The 23,478-nt window shown below is 37.5% G+C and overlaps 2 protein-coding genes and 1 pseudogene across 2 annotated transcripts in view; 1 reads left to right on the top strand and 2 right to left on the bottom strand.

The window, feature by feature from the left end:
- FANCM (FA complementation group M) overlaps nucleotides 1-1,085 on the top strand; it is a 63,555-nt gene extending 62,470 nt beyond the window's left edge. The window contains exon 23 of the mRNA XM_037047202.1: nucleotides 373-1,085. Within this exon, the coding sequence (XP_036903097.1) occupies nucleotides 373-556 (184 nt within the window). The 3' untranslated portion in view covers nucleotides 557-1,085. The remainder of the gene's footprint in view (nucleotides 1-372) is intronic.
- Nucleotides 1,086-3,005: 1,920 nt separating this feature from the next.
- The window catches only part of MIS18BP1 (MIS18 binding protein 1), a 56,122-nt gene continuing 35,649 nt past the window's right edge, over nucleotides 3,006-23,478 (bottom strand). The window contains exons 12-17 of the mRNA XM_037047203.1: nucleotides 20,204-20,379; nucleotides 19,216-19,382; nucleotides 13,963-14,111; nucleotides 6,941-7,028; nucleotides 4,179-4,233; nucleotides 3,006-4,005 (exon numbers count right to left, since the gene is read on the bottom strand). Coding sequence (XP_036903098.1) covers nucleotides 3,908-4,005; nucleotides 4,179-4,233; nucleotides 6,941-7,028; nucleotides 13,963-14,111; nucleotides 19,216-19,382; nucleotides 20,204-20,379 — 733 coding nt within the window. The 3' untranslated portion in view covers nucleotides 3,006-3,907. The remainder of the gene's footprint in view (nucleotides 4,006-4,178; nucleotides 4,234-6,940; nucleotides 7,029-13,962; nucleotides 14,112-19,215; nucleotides 19,383-20,203; nucleotides 20,380-23,478) is intronic.
- On the bottom strand, nucleotides 11,149-11,780 carry LOC118987815 (translationally-controlled tumor protein-like; annotated as a pseudogene).

Raw genomic sequence — 23,478 nt, 5'->3', positions numbered from 1 at the left:
AAGAGGAAAGTAACATGGCAAGTTATGGAAAAATATCTTTTCTTTTGGAATACGAAGCATTCTAACAATTCTGTGGATGTTTAGTTCTGTAACTAGAGAAATATTCAAGTTTTGAACATTTGATATTTTTTGATTATTACATTGCTTGAAAAGGAAGAATTTAGAAAATAGTTTAGAGGTTGAAATTGTTATATATGACTTTAAATATACAGAATACGACTAATGCTAAGAACATTAACTGGATGTAGAATTCTTAGGAAGAGATTATTATCCTAAAGGCTTTTACATTTGGTGGTCTTTAAGCAAGATATTAAATTTTATAAGTCAAAAAGTTCTAGTGTAATGTTTCTCTTGGTCTGATTTATTTTCCAGCTCACCTCAAGAAATCTCCATGTATGCACAAGTAACTCATCAAAAGGCCGAGGAGATCTGTAGATATATTCGCCATGTTGTTGACATGGAGAAGTTACCAAATGGTCTTAACCAAGGTAGACGGAAATCCGATGTACAATCAGACTGCTCAGGTGCGGTTATCAAAGAACTGTTACATCACTGAATGCACTGAAATAATCATTGCCGTGGTTTGTGGCTATCAGTTTAAAATATGTAAACAAGAGAAATTTCCATGTTACTTTATATTGTATTTTTTATTTACATAGGTTATATATTTTTTAAAACCTGGTGTTCAATAATCATTTGATTAACTGAACTATGAAACTATTTTTATTGAGGTTATTAAAAGTGCTATTAGGAAAGTAAAAGCTAGAGTACATTGATTTTGGAATTTTTCCAGATTTTTGTATTATTGACATTTTTTAGCTTAATAGGCTGATGCATCTGACTTCTTAATGGTCATAAACAATTTTTCCTCTAGGATCTAGAATATTTTACATGTCCTGAATCGACATAGACATAGGATAAGGTTTGGGTGTATTGTGAGATGAATGGCTCAGTAACTAGGAAAGTTGAAAGTGTAACTGAGTGTATTAATCTTACAAAAGGTAGCCCCATCAAGAGGTCAAATCCTGTTAGTGTAGCCCTGACTGGTGTAGCTCAGTGGCTCGAGGCCAGCCTGTGAACCAAAAAGTCGCTGGTTTGATTCCTGGTCAGCACATGCCAGGCCCCTGACTTGGGGCATGTGACCACCGATCAATGTTTCTCTCTTGCACATCAATGCTTCTCTCCCCCTCTCTCTAAAAAAATAAAATCTTTAAAATATCATATTCAAAGAACTGATATGGGTTTGGACTTGGAAAATTTTTTTTGTAGATGAGCTACTGAATGTGGACTTTCACTGTGACCCACCACTGTTTGTGAGGCTGTTCCTGTTTGAAGATGGCACCATGTTCTTATCTGCAACAGTGCAGGTCCTTCCAGTCGTTCTAGTGCTGAAGCAGCCTTTCATGGACATTTCCCCCATTTATGTTCCTTTATTCTCTGGTTGCCTTTTTTTGTTACACTGTTGGGTTTTCAAGCCATTGTCACAGCAGAGCACTTTCTTACCTTAAACTTGGCAGCACTTCAGAGCTTAACTAATTCAAATTGTTTTTCTTTTCCTTTTTTATCAAATGATAAAAGTGAGGCCCAGAAACATGTGATTTATGGAAATCTAGAACCAGAACATAGGAACTAGATACTAGATGTTAAAATGTTACTATAATTGTATATTTAGCTCCTTTGGGACAGTGTAAATTGTCAATTCTTTGAAAAACAAATGATCTCTTTTTGTTCACTAATTGTCAAAGCCAGGGAGAACAGAGGCTGTGTAAGTTACTGGCTGATGGCAGTTAGCAATATATTCTCTCAGGTTCAGTTCACCCTTCAGTACCCTCTACCATAATGGACTGGACTTCTGGAGCATTTCTCCCTATAGTGAGAATGATTTAAGTTTTGTCAGGAGGAAGCAGGGTCTCTTTCTGGTCCGTTTGCTGTTTCGCTTTCCTGCTCCCGATGCAGTGTCAGCAGTGCGTGTGGGTGGGGGTGGGGATATCTGGTGGTGTTCTGCCCAGCTGTGTGCAGCAAGCAAGTTAGTTCCTCAAAAACCTCACACTGAGCTGGGCTGATGATTAACATGGTGTGAGGAATATAAACTAGAGGATTTATTTATGCTTTATGTGTAAAGAGCTTTATTCATATTTAAGCTGTAGTAGGTCTCATTGGTGGCACTTAATTATCAACCTATTGGTTATTACTCCATCTTACTATTTTTCTTTGAGCCCTGAAAGTCTTTCTTTTCTACTTTTAAGTCTTCTTTGGAGGTTACCTTAAACCCTGCCAGCTTACCTTATGGCCTCATGGAAAGAAATGGGACTAACCTGGAACTTGGCAGGTGGGATACAGTCAAATTCGACTAGGAAGGACTTACAAGTAGTTCTGATAGGACACAGGGACTATGGTGAGTGTGGGCACAGGAGGTGGTCACACTTTGGTTTGTATCAAGTCTATGCTGTTTCAAAATTATGTTTTTGTTTCTCATAAGCAATTTAACTACCTTCCAACTCCTAAAACACTATCTATTAACATCAAGCAGCATGGTATAGTAAATATTGGCAACTTAACTTCTACAACTCTTTATTTTTTACAGCCACTCTAAAATAACCTTCATTTGTTCCACACTACATCTATGCATCAAAGTTCTGGCAAAAACAAGCATGGGAATTTAAAGGAGAATGATCTCAGTCTGACTGCTCCGTTCTTTTTAAATATCATCTTTCTCTGAACCCTATTATGTAACTGCTGATTATTAGACTAAATTCTTAAGAAACAAGAAAATTTGTAATTTTGTTCAAATACAGTTGTCTCCGTTTCCCCCACCCCACTCATCCCTGCCTCCCACCCTTAATCCCTCAATCCTCCCCGCTTTGGCTTTGTCCATGTGTCCTTTGTACATGGTCCTCGATGGCCCTTCCCCTATTTTCCCCCGTTTCCGCCTTCTCTCCTCCCCTCTGGTTACTGTCAGTTCTTTATTAATAAGTTCTGAGGAAAAAACCACCGAAACGCAAATATTATAAAAGCAAACTAATTTTATTTGAACAACCTAACTGGAGAGAGAAGGGTAGGTGAACATGTACTGTAACCACAGAGGAACATTCTATGTTAAATTTGAAAACACAATGGCAGAATAAGCTAAAATAAGATTCTTTCTCCCCCTAAAAGGGCTATCTGAGAAGAAAACAATGTTTACTGTGACATGTTGACTCCTTACAACAGCAGACCTACCACTTGAACATTTGTCTCATCTAGTCTTTTCAATACTGGGACCAATATTAAGCTGTTTGCATATGTAAATAAGGCTTAAGAATGCAACAAAATCTATTCTCTGATCCTATCTAATGCAATAAGTTAAAATTTACATAGGTTCAATAGATACACCAATCGCAAGTTTTAAGGGGGAAAAAAACGGGAGAAAAGAAAACATATCAAATAGTTTCAACAACATGTAAACATCATTTCAACTCTGGCCTATATACGAAATACTGAAAAATGTTAGTTTTAGTCAGTAGCTACCAGTACAATCTATCTCTTATTCTTCCCCACCTCCTCCCTTAAAAATAACAACATGTTCTTGAAAGCTTTTAAACAATTCAGTTTGGAACATGATTTTCTTGAACAGACTTAGATGCTTACGAGACACCATTTACATATACATATATTTTAACATAGCGAAAACAAATTTAAAAATACCTATACAGCAATTTTCCTTATAGTTTTATGAGTAAGCTTCAGCAACGGCAAATATTCTGTAGAAGGATCTTTAGCTTTGAATACAAACATGTACAACCTTTGAAAAGGAGCCCACAATTTCAAAAGAAGCTATATTATAAAGAAAATATATGTACTCCAAGTGAAGGTACAAAGAACTGTCTGCTTCTTGATGAAAAATACTGGAAATGTTTCCTCATTTTTACTATGCAGAATCAGAGTTTGAAAAATAATAATCTTTCTCTTCTTCATCCAAAGACTCCATGGCATTAGTGAAAAGTTTTCCAATATTAGAATTTTCTCCTAAGTTTAATAAAAAAGAATAATACGTTTCTAAAAGTAATTTCAACAAAAATAACTAAAATAAACCAAATGGTAGGCCTGCCCACTTGAGCTGTTAATTTTAGTACCATGTTAATAAAGAAACTACCCTATAATAGAACTGAAATACAAAAAGAAAGATATAAGTGTATTACCTTTGTTAAATGGGTTTTTTCTTCTTGATGTTGGAGGTGAAAAGTCACTTTTAACCTGTAAGACATTTCAGATTAACAGCAAAATGGCACGTCCTATGAAGCCTGTCTCAAACCTAGACAAAATTAAGCATGCTTTATCCCCAGAGTACTTACAACAACATCTAGTCCCATTATGATTATCTGTGAAATGTCTAATTTTCTTTCAGGTTGAATTTATCTGGGGCAAGAACCATGACTTAACTCCGTGTGTTTCCCACATTACAAACTAATGTAGCAGCAGTTAAAAGATGTCTATGGGCCCCTAAAGTTGCCAAAATCTACTGAGTACTTATTCCATGACATTACTCTAGGAATATTGTAAAGTTCTCTATACTTTATTCTTTTTTAATGTAATTTTATTTGTCTAAATCCTCACTTGAGGGTATGTTTATTGATGAGACAGAGACAGAGACATCAATTGGTTGCCTCCCATACATCCTTCAACTGGGGGTTGAACCTGCAACCTACGTATGAGCTTTACCAAGTTTCAACCTGTTACCCTTTGGTGCACGGGATGATGCTCCAACCAACTGAGCCACCAGCCAGGGCAAATTCTCTGTACTTTACAAAATCTTGGCTACAGTGGGTAGGTGAACAGGTACTGCAACTACTGGGGAATATTCTATGTCAATTTTTAAACCATAATGGTAGAATAAGCTAAAAGTTTTTTGTAAAAAATTTTATAAGCTTTAAGATGTTTATAATACATGCTTACATACATGAGTGCTTTCGAAACTATTGGCCATAGCTGATTATCTTTAATGAATTAAAAGAAAGAATACAAAAGGAAACATGACAGTATAGCCACTATTCTAAGGGAAGTTTTTTTTTTGAAAGAAAACTTGAGATACAAACTCATGTTCAGAAAATGGGATGTAAATATATTTTTTTCCTGTGAAATGAGTCAGAACAGGGTTATATTTTTTAGCTCTCAAAGTCATTTGGAGAAAGAAACCAATTATTACCATGACCCCCAGAGGTCATAAAATGAAAAATGAGATAAGAAAGCCCCAGTAACCTCCTTTATCATAAAGCTGGTATGGGGAAGTCAGACCTCAACACCAGAAATTTCAACATTAAATCCTTTGCTCTTTTCCTTACACACTGTCTACAAATATTAGTCTATGAAAAAATGGGGCTAAATCACAAAGATACTATAGTTTGGTGGCTCAAATTATAACTCATTAAGAAAAACAAAAGTAAACAAGTGGTTAAAATGATGCCAGAAATACAGAGGTAAGTATTTAATAGGAAGGGCTTGTCTATACACTTTTTCTCATTTAAATTTTTTAAAAATTTTTTTAGAGAGACAAGATGAGAGAGGGAGTAGTAGAGGGAGAGAAACATCAATCATTTGCACCTTGTATATGCCCCAACTGGGAATTGAACCAGTGACCTTTGCTTTGCAGAATGACACCCAACCAACTGAGCCACACAGGCCAGGGCAGAACTTATCATTTTTAAGAGAACAGTGGACAAGGGTCTTGCTACTACTTAGTATGGTCTGTGGGTGGAGGTTGTTAGAAATGCAGAATCAAATCTACTGGATCAGATCCTAGGGTTTAACAAGATCCCCAGGCGACTTTCATGCACATTAAAGTTTGAGAAACACTTGTCAAGGCAAACCAATTTCTACTGGCAAAACAGGGACTAGAAAGCACGTCTTTCTCCCTGTGTTATAGTGATTCCTGGTCCTTTGCAACAAACCAAGATTCCATTTCCATAAAGAATGGGGGGGCAGAAAAGGGGAACCTAAACACCAAGAGAAGAGTCTGCCTATACCTTCAATTATGCAGTAGAGATTTCCTTTGAAGAATTTAGTCTCCAGGCTGATTTTAACCCAGGGTTCCTATAGGTATCATTCCCTGGGGACAAGTGATACCCATAAAGACTGGGTATAATTTAAGTAATCCCAGTGTTTAGTTTAGAGACTGATGGAATTTTACTCTGGCAAGTGTGCAATATGTTTCAACATGGGCGAAGGAGGAAGAGATGGCCATAACCTGGTCAGAAGAAATATACCTTCAGGGGATAAGGCATCATTCCCCATTCTACTACCTCTATAAACTCATTCTCTAAGATTAGCTATTTACTTTGAAGAAATTTGAGGTGAATTACTTTTTTCAGAATACTTGCACATTTATCTGGATGTCCAAAATAAAAGCAAAGTAAATATTTAAAAATTAATTCAAGAGGATAAAGGACTCGCCCAATATTTTTATCAAAGGGATAAGGAAACTCTGAGTTAAAATTTTTCTGTGATTACATTTTAAATCTTGATCTATAGATATAAATAATGTAGCCAAATCTGAAAACCATGAAACCATCTTGAAGCTGAATGGGATTTGGTGGTTTCTTACTCTATGACGATCACAACAATTAGTCTGGATCATCCCCTTATCATTGGACAGATGTTATGCTTTTGTGTCTTGCCTGAAATATCCTTCCCTGGTCCCCACTGGGTATCTCTGAATGAAATATTTTACCATTCTCATTTTCCTCAAATGCTTTAGTCTATCAAATGCCATTTGTAACCCTGTGGCATTTATGTACCGTACTTACCTCATCCACAGCCTTGTATTCTCATTTACTTGTATTAGTCTGTAAGCACCTTGAGGGAAAGGTCTGTTACATAACTTATGACTGCCCCAATTTGCCATGTATTATAGCTGTTCACTAGATATGCATTGAATAAATCTGGTGTGAAGAATAAAAATACTTACTGTTTTTTTCTTGATATTGCCCCAGATAATGCCACCTTTACTTTTATGTTTTTTTTGCATGTGAAAAACATATTTATCACAATCATTCCTGTTTGAATAAAATAATTACAAGTCCATATTAACTACCATACTTTTATCCACAAATTAAACAGCAATTGACAAAATTAATTTGTTTAAATCTTTAAAAAGTGTTTTCTTTTCCATTTGTAAAAAGACAATGGTGGATACCCAGAGAGATGGACAAAAACATTCAAACATTTGAAGGAAACATATCAAATAAAAATATTCTACGAAATTATGGTTTTGCTTATGCTCATTGTTCTATTTATGCTCTTTCCCATCTCTATCTTGCTGCTGCCTCTTTTCCAAAACTCACTGAGACTTCTTATCCCTGGACTCCCATTTGTTACACCTTTTACTCCTCCTTCCTAGTCACTTCCTTTGCTGTCCAGATGGAATCGTTAAGTTGGTAACTTTAAGGATACAACTGCTGATGAAAACCCTTAATTTATAGCTTTCAACAAGCTATCTATAGCCTTTTATTTACAGTTTTACATCTTTCCTACATTCCCCATACCAGCTATGAAGTTTTTTCATTTCTTTTTACCTTATTCTTTTCCCTCTCATTTTTAGCAAATAGGCTTGACTCATAATTTACAGATGAGAATTGAAGGCAAACAATTATTGTTCTCATTTCCCCTACAAGTGCTATAGTCCTTTTTTGTTTTAAGATTTTATTTTATTTTAGAGAAAAGGGAGAAAGGTTGAGAAATAACAATGTGTAGTTGCCTTTTGCATGCCCCCAACTGGAGACCTGGCCTACAATACAGTCATGTGCCCTGACTGGGAATTGAACCAGTGACCCTTTGGTTCACAGGCTGGTGCTCAATCCACTGAGCCACATGAGCCAGTGCTTGCCTTTTTTTTTTTTTTTAAGATTTTATTTATTTATCTTTAGAGAAGGGAAGGAGAGAAATACCAATGTATGGTTGCTTCTTGTGAGTCCCCTGCTGGGAACTGGTCTGCAACCCAGGCATGTGCCCTGACTGGGAATTGAACCGTGATCCTGTGGTTCGCAGGCCTGTGCTCAATCCACTGAGCTACACCAGCCAGGTCTACCAATCTGACTCTGTTGGCTCCAAAGTCTTAACGCTTTGCTTTATGACTATTATGGGACAATCTTAAAAGTTTGACATGTAGAAATTTGTAAATGTGTGACTGTATCAAGGTATAATGTATACCACAAACACTTGCATAATTACTCAAAGCAATATACAGATTTTATGCAATCTTCATTAAAAGCTCAGTGACATTATTTGTGTGGAATGACAAAAGATTCTGAATAGTCAAAGCAATCCTGAGAAAAAAAGAGCCAATCTGGAGGTATCACATTCCCTGACTTTAATGAAAATCAAAACAACATGGTACTGGCAGAAAAACAGACACACACACCAGTGGAACAGAATTGAGAGCAGCCCAGAAATAAAACCACACGTATATGGGCAAATCATTTTTGACAAAGGAGCCAAAAACACGATGGGCAAAAGAAAGCCTTTTCAATAAATGGTGCTGGGAAAACTGGAAAGCTACATGCAAAACAAGGAAACTGGACTACAGTTTGTCCCATGTACAAAAATTAAATGGATCAAAGACTCAAATATAAGCTCTGAAACAATATATTACATGAAAGAAAACATAGGTACTAAACTATGGACTTTGGCCATGGAGAACATTTTAATGAATTTGGTCCCAAAGGCAAGGGAAGTAAATGCAAAAACAAATGAATGGGACTATATCAAACTAAAAAGCTTCTGCACTGCAAACTGCTAACAAAATAAAAAGGTATTAATCAAAGAACATATATGAATGACCCACTGACATGGACAACAGTGTGGGAAATGACTATGGGAGTTTGGGGTGGGCTGGGTGTAGGGGAGCAAAGGGGAAGAAGTGGGACAACTATAACAGCATCAATAGAATACTTAATAAAAAAATAAAGGTTCAATCAAAATAAACAAGATGGCAACCAAGTGAATGGGATATGATCCCTGCAAGCAAACAACATCTCCAGTAAGGTGTTAACATCCAGCATTTAGATAAAAAACTCATACAACTCAGCAAGCAAACAATCCAATTTAAAAAATGGGCAGAGGACTTAAACACCTCTCCCAAGAAGACATACAAATTGCCAACAGATATATGAAAAGATGTTCAACTTCACTAGGTATAGGGAAATGCAAATCAAAAACTACAATGAGATACCACCTCACGCCTGTTAGAATGGCTGTTATCAACAGCACGGGTAATAACAAGTGTTGGAGAGACTGTTGAGAAAAAGGAGCCCCTGTTCAGTTTGGTGGGAATGTAAATTGGCACAGCCACTATGGGAAACAGTATGGAGGTTCCCCGCAAAATCTAAGAATAGAGCTACCATATGACCCAGCAATCCTCCTGGGGGAACAAATGAAAACATTTATTTGCAAATATGTATGTGCCCCTATGTACAATGCAGCATTATTTATGGTGGCCAAGAGATGGAAAGAACTTAAGAAGTGTCTTTGAACAGATGATTGGATATAGAAGATGTGGTACTTATATTTACTATGGAATAATGCTCAGCTATAAGAAATGATGAAATACTGCCACTTGCAACAACATGGGTGGACCTTGAGAATATTATGCTAAGCAAAGTCAGAAAGAGCTAAGAACCATGATTTTACTCGTACGTGGGGTATAAAGCAAACTCAGACCAGACAATACGGTGGTTACCAGAGGGAAGGGGGTGAAGAGTGGTTGTATAAAGGGAGCCAAAAATGGTGACAGAAGATGATCTGACAGTACAATGTACAGATCATGTACCATGGAAATGTACACTTGAAACCTATATAATCTTATTAACCAATGTCTCCATGATAAATTTAATTAAGAGTCTGTTGTCAGGTATAAAGATATCACTTCTAAAATGATAGAAACTACTTCATTATTTATTTATTTGTTTATTTAAAATTTTTAAAAAGATTTTATTTATTTATTTTTAGAGGGGAAAGGAAGGAGAGATAGAGAAATATCAATGTATGGTTGCCTCTGGTGTGTCCCCTGCCGGGAACTGGCCTGCAACCCAGGCATGTGCCCTGAGTAGGAATCAAACCGTGATCATGTGGTTCGCAGGCCTTCACTCAATCCATGGAGCTACACCAGCCAGGACCTATTTCATTATTTAAAACTGTTATAAAAAGGAAGTCAACTAGAGCTGGTATGAGTGGAGAGACAGTGAAGGAGGCCTAGGAAACTTATTTTTTAAAATAAAAGTTTTAGAAAATATATTCATTATGTAGGTCGATCATATGCTCCTTAGGAAAGTCTCATTTCCTTAACTGTAAAATAATAAAAAGAACCACCATCCCCGAAAAGCCATGACAGTGTAATTCTAGAACTTAGAGATAATTGCTGGTAATGTTTTTGGTCAAGAAACTTTCTCTTATGAATATGTATCATGTAAATTGGGATCATACTGTACATAGTTTTATTTCTTAGCTTTAAAACTCCATCCACTGAACATTATTCTGTCATTAAAAATCCTTGAAGTCATGATTTTTATTCCTACATATTCTATTTATAGACAAATCCTAATTCTTTTTTGAGTTTAAATGCATTTAATTTTTAAAAAATTAAATGACTTATTTTTGTTTCTACTGTAATTTTTATTTGTCAATTACAGCGGACATACAATATTTTACTTGTTTCAGGTATACAAATTATGAGTTCTAAAGATAAATTCCTAGTTCTATAGATATATTTATAGTGCCAAAGAATGAATTCTTAGATCTAAAAGTAAATTTCTATTGTACTTATAAAAATAAATTCTTAGATCTAAAGATGAATGTCTAGTACTAAAGATACATTCTTAGTTCTACAGATAAATTCCTAGTCCCAAAAACCGAATTGCTATGTTTAAGGATAAATTCCTTGTTTTAAAGATAAACTCCTAGACATGAAGTTAAATTTTAACATTTTTAACTTTATTTTTTCTTTTTAATTATAGCTGACATGCAATATTATATTGTTTCAGGTGTAAAAAAATCTTAATTCTACGATGAATTCATAGTTCTATAATACATTCTTTGTCCTTAAAACTGAATTTCTAGATCTAAAAATAAATAGAAAATTACATGACTTAAAAAAACAAACAAACAAAACAATGCTTCCACTCCAAATCAAGGTCAAATAAATGGAGAGCTCAAGAGAATGTTAAGTGCCATTAGTTCTAGTCCTGGTATGGAGATGAAAAAGCAGCAGCCAGTTATGATGATAAATGATAGATCCAAACTGCCAAATTTGTTAACACTTTTCCATTTCGAAACCATCCTGAAAGAAATCCTATGTGGATTGCAGCCTTCTCCATAGTCCAGCAGAACAATCATATGTCTAGATTCATTGTGTTCACCAATCACGACCTGGTAGTTTTTCATATTAGCAAGGATGTGCTTGATTGTTCTGCAACCCCTGTCATAAAAGCTCACTCTTTCAGGTCTCTACTCCTCAAAGTTTCCCTGTGACTGGTTTCATGTCATCTTTTGATGTATTTTCTGTGGGCTTCTTTTGTGAAGCTGATTTCCTATAAGTGATGGCTTAGGACAATACCAACTCCAGTGATGACTCTGCTGTGCCCTTGGGGCATTCAGGAGAGGCATTTCCAACAACGAGCAAGTCATCCTTGTTCCTGTTGTCCTACTGACCATCTTACCCTCCACCTCTAGGCACAGCTCATCTGCCTCTCTTGGATCTCACAGATATTGGAGGATGTGTCATCACGTCTGATGAGGTCCCGGTAGATACTCATGATGGTGGCTGGAAGGAGATGCAGAGGCGCTGGCTTAGCTGGGGCCTGGAGCCCAGAGAAAGTGGGGAGGGAGTGCGGAGGCTCCAAAGCCTAATTTCTTAACTCTTCCTGTTACTGGACATTTGGGTCAGTTCCAGATGTTCAGTGTTACGCTTTATGATGAACATCTTTGCTCTTACAAATGTATATACGTACCTGCCCAAACCTATCATTTGAGAACTAATTAAAAAATAAACAAAAATTAATTTGTGAATGGCTAGGGAAAAATGTTTTTGCCAAATAATTGCAAATTAAAATTCTATCAAGATTCATGAGAGTACTGAATACTGTTTTTTGAGTCATTATTGTCTGGCTTCTGCCTCTCGCACCCATGGAAATTATTACTAGGTGAGCACTGTCCTGCTTAAATGCAAGTAGGAATATCCTATTTTTAGGCCTCCTTATTACTCTCTGTCTCTTCTCTGTGACATTTTACTGTTGGCCACTCTTATTTTTCTTGATTTTATTTACATTTGAAATAGTTCCTCTATTTGCATAGCTCAAAATTCAAAGTCTCCCAAGATATGTTAGTTCCTCTCCCTAGGGATCAACAGTGTTTTCAATTTCTCATGTATCTTTTCAGAGGTCTTTAATTAAATAAAGCAATTATGTACATATACTATAATACATGTTATATTATACATATACTATACACACACACACATACACACACTCACATATATTACCCCTATATACATAAATGGCAAAAAATTAATTCAATGTATATAACTTTTTCCAATTACTACACTGTGGACATTTTATCATAATAGTACATAAAAAACTTCATTAGTTTCTATAGCTACGTAATGTACCAGAAGTTATTTGATGAGCCTCTTTGATAGATTTTGAGTTGTTTTCAGTATTCTGCCATTATAAACAATACTACAAGGAATCAATTGAACATTCACAATTTTTAAAGTAGGATTGCTAGGTCAAAGAGCATGTACATTTATAATTGTGATATATATTGACAAACTGCTGCCTTTAGAGACTGAACTAATTTATCTTCTTGCTGCCAATTCATGAGACTAGCTTTCCTAATTTGTAGGAGTGCTGTATCAGGAAAATAGCTTTATTCCTGCGATGAATTCAACAGTCTTTCCTCAAATTGTCATTTGTCTTTTATTGGGATAGTACTGATTAATAAAATTCTATACCAGTATGTTTCAAGTGAACATTGTAAAACATCATCTGTATATTGCATTGTGTGTTCATCACCCAAAGTTTAGTCTCCTCCCATTACCATATATTTGAACTCCCTACTCCTCTGATAACCACCAAGTGTTCTGTGTCTGAGTTGTTTTTCATTCGTTGGTTTGTTTTATATCCCACCTATGCGTGAAGTCATGATTCTTGTGCTTTTCTATTTGACATATTTTGTTGAGCATGATACTCATCCATGCATGCTGTTGCAAATGGCAGCATTTCACCTTCTCTTGTGGCTGAGTAGTGTTCTGTTGTATGTGTGCACCACATCTTTGTTCAATCACCTACCAAAGGACACTCAGGTTCTTTCCATGTTCTGGCTACCATGAATAATGCTGCAGTAAATATGTAGGCACCTATGTGCTTATGAATACATATTTTCAAATTTTGGGAGTAGATACCCCAAAGAGGGATTGCTGGGTCAAATGATAACTTGATTCTTAATTTTTTGAGGAACTTCTATATTGTTTTCTATAATGGTTGTACTAACGTTGTGTCACACTAGCAGTGTATGAGGGTTCCTTTTCTTCTACATCCTCTCCAACCATTGTTATTTTTTTCTTTTGATTATTTATATTCCTTTGTACCAGATGAGATTTTTTTAAATATAGATGACTACATTCTTTTTGTTTGTTATAATGACCTTCACTAATCTAGATTATAAAATAATTCTCCAAGGTTACTTTAGGTATATTTTATAGAATAATTTTTTACATATACAACTTTGATTCGCTTGGAATTTATCCTGATAAAGTGTGTCCCAACTTTATTGAATAACGCCTCTGCTTGCTGAAATCGTATATCCTTGACTTCTAGGAACTACTCTTAATTTTTTTAAACTAGCGATGACTTTTCTCATTCCTGACATCTACTCTCTTCAACTCATAAAGTGATAATTGCTGATGCAGAGAATTATAGTATATGCATAAATATTTACCTATTTATAGGAGCTAGCATTCCAGGACTGACATGCTGACACTGAGGAGTTTTTGCCAATGGAAAGATAACTGATGATGGAGTTGTTGGATTTCTGTCCATATTTGGCAGAATATCCTCCTCTTCTTGACTGTACTGGAAATTTGGCAACTAGAAAGCAAATATTCATTATTAGCAGGAAGCCCTAAAAATAAAATTGCTCATTGTCACAAAATGTTTTTGGTGGGCTGGTAAATTTTTTGTGTCTTAATAATTTTCTGAGATAATGAAAAAATATTAGCAGGCAAAAATATACCACCGAGGGACTTCCGGTCAAGATGATGGCATAGATAAACATGACTCGCCTCCTCACACAACCATATCAAAATTACAACTAAATTATACAACAGCCATCATCAGAACATCAGAAATTGAAGTTAATGGAAGTCTGTCAACTACGGAATGAAAGAAACCACATCCATCCAGACTGGTGGAACGGGTGCAGACATGGAACAGGCTGGTCCCACCTCCAGGAGCAGTGGATAAAAACTCAGGAGGGATAACTCAGGAGTAAGGAGTTCCAGCCCCACACCAGGCCCTCTAGCCATGTGTTCTAGTGACAGGAAGATAAGTCCCCATAACTTCTGGCTGCAGGGACTGAGTTGGTGGAAGAAACTTCAGGAGTCCCAAGCAGTTCCTCTTAAAGAACCCACACACAGACTTACTCGGACTCATTCCTTCTGAGCTCCAACACCAGGGTAGCAACGTGAAAGGCACCAGTGGCACACAGGAGGGAACTGAAGTGTCTGGCTTCAGGCAGGAACTAGGGGACAGCTTTCTCCCAGGCAGAAAGGCAGGTAGAGGTCATTGTTCCTTTCTGAACCTGACCCCACAGAGCTACAGAGCTGACAGACAGGTGCCATATCTGAGACTCCATCAACCTAACACTGTCTGCCCTGCTCTGGAGATCCTGAGACTCTGTCCTACCCAGCTTACAGAGACACCAAGTTGTTACCAGAGACTTTTCCAGAGACTGGTCTTGGCTCATACTTCACAACTGCCTAAATCCTATCAAACAAGGAACAGCAGGTCTCAGTAAACCCAGCCTCAGTACGCCCGCCGGCAGTCCCCGTATCTCTTGTTGTGGCCCCAGACCTAGTACTAGCAACAGTGAGCCTAGATTCATTCACAGCTTGGTTTCCCCTGGGAATCCCCAAGTCCAGCGCAAGTATCAGCCATCTCAGATTGCTTTATTTTTTAAAAATATTTTATTTATTTACTTTTAGAGAGAGGGGAAGGGAAGGAGAAACATCAATGTGTGGTTGCCTCTCTGGCCTGCAACACAGGCATGTGCCCCGCCTGGGAATCGAACCAGCAACCCTTTGCTTCACAGGCCCATGCTCAATCCACTGAGCCACACCAGCCAGGGCTCAGATTGCTTTATAGCTCAGGCAGGGTGTCCCTGGGGAAAACAAAAATGGTGCTGACCTTGTTGGCCTGCACACTGAGTGGTCAGCTGCAAACCACATCAGAGCACTACCACCCTGCCCCTGCACAGCTGACCCTCCACAGAAGAAGGTTACTATTCAGTGATCACAGCTAGTCCTTGCAGCTGACTGGCTTGGGTAAATCCCTCCCATTGGCCAACAGCAATCAAGTCTCAACTACAAGAGGAGGGTGTACTCAGCCCACAGGAAGGACATACCTTGAGTACCCAGCTTGGGTGATAAGGGAAGCTGTGCCACTGGACTCTACATAACACCTACTACATTAGGCCACATTACCAAGACATGGAGTCATAGCAGCTCTACCTAATATACAGAAACAAACAGGGAGGCTGCCAAAACTAGGAGACAAAAAAAATGTGTCCCAAATGAGAGAACAGATCAAAACTCCAGAAAAATAGCTAAATGAAATGAAGATGAGCAACCTATCAGATGCAGAGTTTAAAACACCGGTTGTAAGGATTTTCAAAGAACTTAGTGAGGACCTCAGCAGCATTAAAAAAGTCCAATCAGAAATGAAGGATACAATAATTGAAATGAAGAATTTACAGGGAAACAACAGTAGAGTGAATGAAGTCAAAAATGAAATCAGTGATTTGGAACAAAATCAAAACCAATCAGCACAACAAGAAGAAAAAAGAATATAAAACAAGGAGGACAGTAAAAGCAGCTTCTGGGAAAACTCCAACCATTCCAACATTCGAATCATATGATGCTAGAAGGAGAATAGAGATAACAAGAAATTGGAAATATATTAAAAAATAATGAAAGAAAACTTCTCTAATTTGGTGAAGGAAATAGATATGCAAGTCCAGGAAGCACAGAGAGCCCCACACAAGATGGATGCAAAGAGGCCCACTCTAAGATGCATGGTAATTAAAATGCCAAAGGTGAAAGGTAGAGAATCTTAAAAGCATTTTGAGAGAAATGCAACAGAAAAGCAGTTGGTTACTTACTGGGGACTTCCCATAAAACAAGAAGAAACAGAATCCTGGATATGAAGAATGTTGTGATGGTTGCCAGATGGGAAGGGCATGTAGGGCAATGGGTGAAGAGGTGAGGGGATTAGGAAGTAAAAATAAGTAGTTACAGAACAGCAATGGGAATGTAAAGTACAGTATAGGAAATGAAGCAGCCAAAGAACTTACACGCATGACCAATGGACATGAACAATGGTGGGGAAATTGCCTGTGGGAGGAGGGGTGCTGGGTGGATGGGGGCCAAGGGGGAAAAATTGGGACAACTGTAATAGCATAATCAATAAAATATAGTTTAAAAATAAAATAGAATAAAATTTTAAAATTCTCTAAAAAAAAATTAGCAGGCCTGTTCTCTAGAAAAACTTAGTTTCTGTTGTGCAAAGATGTAAACAGTAACATCTGTTTCTAAAAGCTTGTAGACCAGGAATCAGCAAATGTTTTCTTTGAAGATTCCAATAGTAAGTATCAATATTTTGGTTTTGTGGTCCATACACTGTCTCAACTACACTGTCCCAACAATGCAACTCTGCTGTTGTAGTTTGAAAGCAGCCACAGCCAGCATGTAAACACTGGGCTCATCTGTGTTTCAACAAAATTTTGCTTACAAAAAAAGGTGGTATGCTGAATTTGGCCCATAGGCCATAGTTTGCTGACCTATTGTGTAAACCGTACAAAATAAAACTGTATTTACTATATTATGCTTGGTACTTAATATGAACTCAAGCAGTATTAAACTTTTGTGTGTATAAATGTGCAATAAATAATTAAATCCTTAATTAATATTTCACATTTCTTTATATTAAAACCTTAGGGAAAGTAGACTTAAGTATGTCAGAGAAAATGAACTAATTGCTGCTTTCCCTATTTATTACTTTTGCTTTTAAAATGTTGAGACTATTGCATTTAGTCCAAAACATATACAGAACCTGAAATCCTGGTGGACTAATACAACGGCGTATAACTCCCAAAGGTTGTTGTGCAGAGAACATAGCAAGAGCCTCAATGGTTCCCTTAAAATGCCTTAAAATACCTGGGTAGGCAAAGGGGCCCAAGATAATGTTACTAAATTATTGAAGCATTGTGTATCCTTTTAAAATTTAATATTTAACAATATTTTTAAAAGGGGTAAATGAAACAAGTATCCCTAAGTCTAGCTCACTAAAAAAATGCTTTCAGTGTTTATACTTCAGTCCAGCTGTCTAGATCCATCTTATCTTTGTATTACTTTGACCTTAATATTCTTAACATTTGTATTTAGATTCAAGAAACAGTCTCAAATCTGCCCCTAATATTTGTACTGTATTTCACCATGTTTATGGAGAACATGCTTAGTGCATATATGCACTGATTCCAGTTTTTTCTTGCTGTAAAGATAAACCTGCAGTATCTCTGTGAAGATTTTTGTCTTTTCAACTTTTTAGCAAAAATTCCCATAGTAGAATAAATTTTTTTTAAAGATTTTATTTATTTATCTTTTAGAGAGGAAAGAAAGGAGAGAAGGAGAGAAACATCAATGTATGGTTGCCTCTCGTGAGTCCCCTGCTGGGAACTGGCCCGCAACCCAGGCATGTGCCCTGACTGGGAATCGAACCGCGATCATGTGGTTCGCAGGCCCACGCTCAATCCACTGAGCTACACCAGCCAGAGCTAGAATAAATGTTTATGGTTGTCATACATTGCCTTAATGCTTTCAAATTGTGCTTTCAACATCTCTATAGTTTTTTGTTAGTGGATATTTTAATTTACTTTTTAAAAATGGTTCTGTAATTTAGAAGGTACACTTACATTTAATTTACTTTGTTTTCCTTTGATCACAAGTAGAATGACCAGTTCATTCAGACTTTTTCTGATTTATATAGATTTTATTATTATTGAGCCTAAAATGGTTGACATTACAAGCAAGGGTGAAATTATGAATTCATTAGCCTGTGAAGATCACTCTTTTTTTTTCTTTTTTACTTTTTCTGTGATCTTGACATTTTTTTACATGCCAGTAACATCTGAATGAGTTCTTCATACTACAAATACTATTGGCTTTATTTATTTTTTTAAAGATTTTATTTATTTATCTTTAGAGGGGAAGGGAAGGAGAGAGGGAGAGAGATATCAATGTATGGTTGCCTCTCATGTGTCCCCCACTGGGAACTGGCCTGCAAGTTCTGGCCCCCAGGCATGTGCCCCGACTGGGACTCGAACCGAGATTGTCTGGCCCGCAGGCTCGCGCCCAATCCACTGAGCTATACCAGCCAGGGCCTATTGGCTTTATTTTTTGCAAATATTTTATCCTAATCATGAAGTTTTTAGTTATATGGTTTTTCATACTACAAAATTGCTTTAGACATTCAAACTGGTCAACTTGTGCTATCACTTAATCCTTTCCCTGAATATACTATATAATAGGTACCATCTTTTCTTTTTTTTTTCGTTTTCTCAGTTTTATTATTTGATATTAAACCAATAATATCTTTTGGTACCATCTTTTCTTGTCGCCTTTTTCTTCAAAAATTTTGCCTCGTTGCATTTGAATTTTAAATATATATGCTTGGCCTATTTTGGGGTTTTCTATTTGATTCTATAACTACCTGTGAACCCCACTGAAGGGGGTACTCTGGACACTGACGAGAATGGCAGGTACTGACAGACTGCTTTCTGTACTACACTTAGCCATGTCTGTGGAGACTTATCAATCCTTGGCCTAAATGTTAGGGATGAATACCAACCATGTATAATAATAAAAGATAGAAGAGTCAATATAAAGAAAACAATGATTTCTGCATTCAAAATTCTTACCAGTACTCTTTGATTCTTCAAAGGTGTTGTACTGAAAAAATCATCATGGTCATCTTTTGGCAGCTGTTCCAGAAAATCCCTCATCTGCTGCTTCCTTTTGAGAGTCCCCACTTTGGCTGTTATCTTCACAGTTTGCTCCTGATCCACATCATCTCTCTTTCTCTTGCCTTAAGAGTCAGCAAAACATTTTGTTAAGAATTTGGTCATTTAGAGTAACTGTTCTAAAGTTAACCAACTTGGTAAAATCTAAATTGTGTGTTCAGGTTAAGTAAACTCATCCCCTCTTATTGTGTGTTCAGGTTAAGTAAACTCATCCCCTCTTATCCCCTCCCCATTTATAAGTATCCTATATACCAAATGATCCTTTCTATACTGGGCTTGGTGTAATGTGATTGGCCTGTAAGTACCCATGAAGACAATACATGTAAGATTAAGCAGGTACAGTTGAAAAGGTCTTTATCTCATGAGAAAGGTTACCTCCCACACTCTTCTTACTGGTGACTAATTTACTGATTTTCCTAAAATAGAAACCTCACTGAATTAGGACAGGGATACGGAATACTTCCTAAAGGAATATAGGACTCCCTAAAGGAGTATAGGAGTTCTCTGGCATAAACCTTGGGTAGATGTATGTACTCCTCCATTAAAACTAAGTTTATTCTGAGTTTTCTTATGAATTATTAGGGGACCCTACCCAACCACGCCTAAATTAGACCCTGAGAACAGTTAATTCAGATACTATAATCTCTGGATCCAACTGCGTATTTCCTAGAACAAACTCAAAGCACAAGGTTGCTGAAGCTAATTGATAGAATTAACTAGATAAGATTTCAAAAGTAGACAGATGACCTTTGGAGTTCTTTCTAGCTTTAAAACTGTAAAAAAAAAAAGTGTATAATTAGACACATGGGTAAATATAAAACACATCTAGTGAGTGATTACAAATTGACACTGAGAATTAGGAAAAATTATTTACTACAAAGATTACCATATGTTTTGCTTTTGGTATTGACTGGCTTTTTCTTAGTCACATGTGTCTGGGATCCATTTCCTTGGGAATCTTCCAGGTATTTCCTCTGGCATTCTTCAGCAGACCAAGAACCTACAGCCATAGCTACATCTGACCAGAATCCAGGTTTTTGTTTAGGAAGAGATGCATAAGCACTATGGAAGACCAAAACCAGTTGAAGAATAAGAAATTCAAATAAATAAAAATAACTCTCTGAATGTATACCACTAAATCAATGAGATTTACTGAATTAAAGGAATCTTACCAAAATCATTCTATAGGCAACTATTTGGAAAGAAGGTATTACTCCCTATACTCAGTAACTTATACTAGTGCTTAAAATATGAAGATGTTAATTTAACATATCTAGTAGATGCATTCTAATTTGTTGCATTCTAACCTGAAAAATCACCCCTAGTCTTTTTTTTAAAAATATTCTATTTATTTATTTTTAGAGAGAGAGAAGGGAAGGAGAAAGAGTGGGAGAAAAATCAATGTGTGGTTGCCTCTCATGTGTCCCCTGCTGGGGACCTGGCCTGCAACCCAGGCATGTGCCCTGACTGGGAATCAAACCAGCGACCCTTTGCTTCACAGGCCTGTGCTCAATCCACTGAGCTACACAAGCCAGGGCTCACCCCCAGTCTTAAGACATTTTCCTAAGTCCAACTAATCAATGATTTGATCTTTTGGGGTGCTCTAGCATGACTAAGTTTTCTACATTATTGCTCAAATATTACTGGTGCTAAAATATACTGGAAGATGAGCTGTTAGGTTATATATATTCCAGGTTATAAACTCAATGAAAAGTAATATGCTTGCTTTCACTATACTATTATATTTTACAGAACAGAGTATTTTAGACAAAAATACTTGAGGGAAATGAAAATTGCAATAGGAGAAAGATAAGTCAATATCAGGTATTTCTTCATTTAAAGAAATGAGTTACATTCTGAAGTTCATTTCTAAATGATTATTTAAAATTTGGTACACATATTATTGTACTATGCCACCACTCCCCCAAAACATATTTTATACATTGTGATTAGTCTGACAGTTCAGCCTGTAAAGATCTATTTAACTCACCAATTAATTAATAGTGTTATACTGATAAATTTTTAACAAATAGCTCTCTGGGTCTAAAAAGTCCTTCTTTGCAGTGTTCCAAAATTTCCATATTGTAGATACCAGTAAGGTGGCTGATTTCAAGCTATCAATGTAATATCACTGAATGAGGAGTGAAAAATGTCCATGGTGGACTTCTGGTCCAGATAGCAGCATAGGCAGACAGGGCTCGCCTATTCACTCAACCACATCAAAATTACAACTAACATATTAAAAAAACACCACTCAGGAACATCAGAAATCGAGATGAATGGAAGTCTGTAAACTGTGGAATTAAAGAAACCACATCTATTCAGACTGGTAGGAGGGGCACATATGCAGAATGGGTTGGTCCAGGAAGCTGGGGCGAAAGGATGTGTGGCACGGTGGCGGCTGGAGGACTAGGTGGACGAGGCAGAGGCTGGCAATCCCACATTTGTGTGTGGATAAACTGGGACAACTGTGGAGCGAGACAGACTGTACAACCCTGGGTTCTAGCGCAGGAAAAGAAAATCCCAAAACCTCTAACTGTAAAAATCTGTGGGGGTTGAGGCAGCAGGAGAAACTCCCAGCTCACAGGAGAGTTCTTTGGAAAGGACCACAGGGTCCTAGAATGTACACAAACCTACCCACCTGGGAATCAGCACCACAAGGGCCCAATTTGGTTGTGGGTACCAGGGGAAGTCAATGGAAGCCAGCTGATTTCCAAGCAAGCAGCATTTTTCTCTCTCTGACCACCCCCCAGACCACATACAGCCATAACACAGTGATGTGGGTTGCTCCACGCCAGCATTGTAAGGCTCTGCCTTTTACAACATAACAGGTATGCCAAGACAAAAAATATATGGTCCAAATGAAAGAACAGATCCAAGCAATGAAGAAATAGCCAACCTAAACACTGGTAATGAGGATACTCACAAAAACGGTTAAATATAGTTGCAAAAAACCACTGGTAATGAGAATGCAGAGTTCAAAACACTGGTAATGAGGATAAACACTGGTAATGAGAATACTCACAGAAATGGTTAAATATAGTTGCAATAAAAGAGAAAAAAGTGAAGTATATGAAAAGTGAAATAAAGGAAAATGTACAGGGAACCAACAGTGATGGGAAGAACACTGGGACTCAAATCAATGGTTTGGAACAGAAGGAAGAAATAAATATTCAACCAGAAGAGAATGAAGAAACAAGAATTCAAAAATAAATAAAGAAACAAAGAAAAGAAAAGAAAAAGAGGCTTAGGAACCTCTGGGACAAGTTTAAACATTCCAACATCCATATCAAAGAAATTTAAAACTTATCTGGAAACTTGATGAAGGAGAACTTCTCCACTCTGGCAAACGAAATAGACTTCCAGGAAGTCCAGGAAGCCCAGAGAATTCCATATAAGTTGCACCCAAGTAAGAACATGCCAAGGCACATCATAATTCCATTACCCAAGATTAAAGAGGAGAGAATCTTAAAAGCAGCAAAAGAAAAGGAGACACTTACAAAGGAGTTCCCATAAGACAATCAGCTGATTTATCAAAAGAAACCTTGCAGAGGACTTCCGCCAAGATGGAGGTATAGGTGGAAACACGGTGCCTTCTCCCACAACCAAGTTTGAATACAACGAAAGTTTAGTAAACAAAGACACAGCCAAAGAACAGAAAACTGAACTATATGGAAGTCTGACAACAATGAACCGTTCAACCTGGACCAGTAAGAGGGGCGGAGCCAGCAGCAGAGCAGGGTCGGGCAGGAAGCATCCCTCCACCCAGGCGACCCAGGCGAGCAGGCAGCCAGGGTAGCATTGTGAACCCAGTGAGGGTGCGGGGCAGGCTGAGCGCAGTCACACATTCGAGTGCAGATAAACCAGCACAAGTGTGAGCAGTGAGACGGACCCCCGAAGGCCTCAGCGGCGAACTCAGTGAGGAAGCGGGACAGGCTGACTGAGGTTGCACATTCACACATGCAGATAAGCCAGCAAAGGAGTGAGACGACCCTGCGGCCCCGGGCCCTGGCCCCCAGAGGCGGGAGGAGGCAGAGGGGACCACCACTGATTTCCTTTGACCCCGGCCCCATGTACAGTGTCACAACCCAGGAACTGAGTTGCCCCACCCTGGTGAACACCTAGGGCTCTGCTCCTCATACATAACAGGCACAAAGAGTC

Source organism: Sturnira hondurensis, unplaced genomic scaffold (genome assembly GCF_014824575.4).
Source record: "Sturnira hondurensis isolate 20B ecotype Veracruz unplaced genomic scaffold, ASM1482457v3 Scaffold0005329, whole genome shotgun sequence".
Lineage (NCBI taxonomy): Eukaryota > Metazoa > Chordata > Mammalia > Chiroptera > Phyllostomidae > Sturnira > Sturnira hondurensis.
Note: the sequence above shows the minus strand (reverse complement) of the source record. Positions and strands in the feature narration are given on the sequence as shown.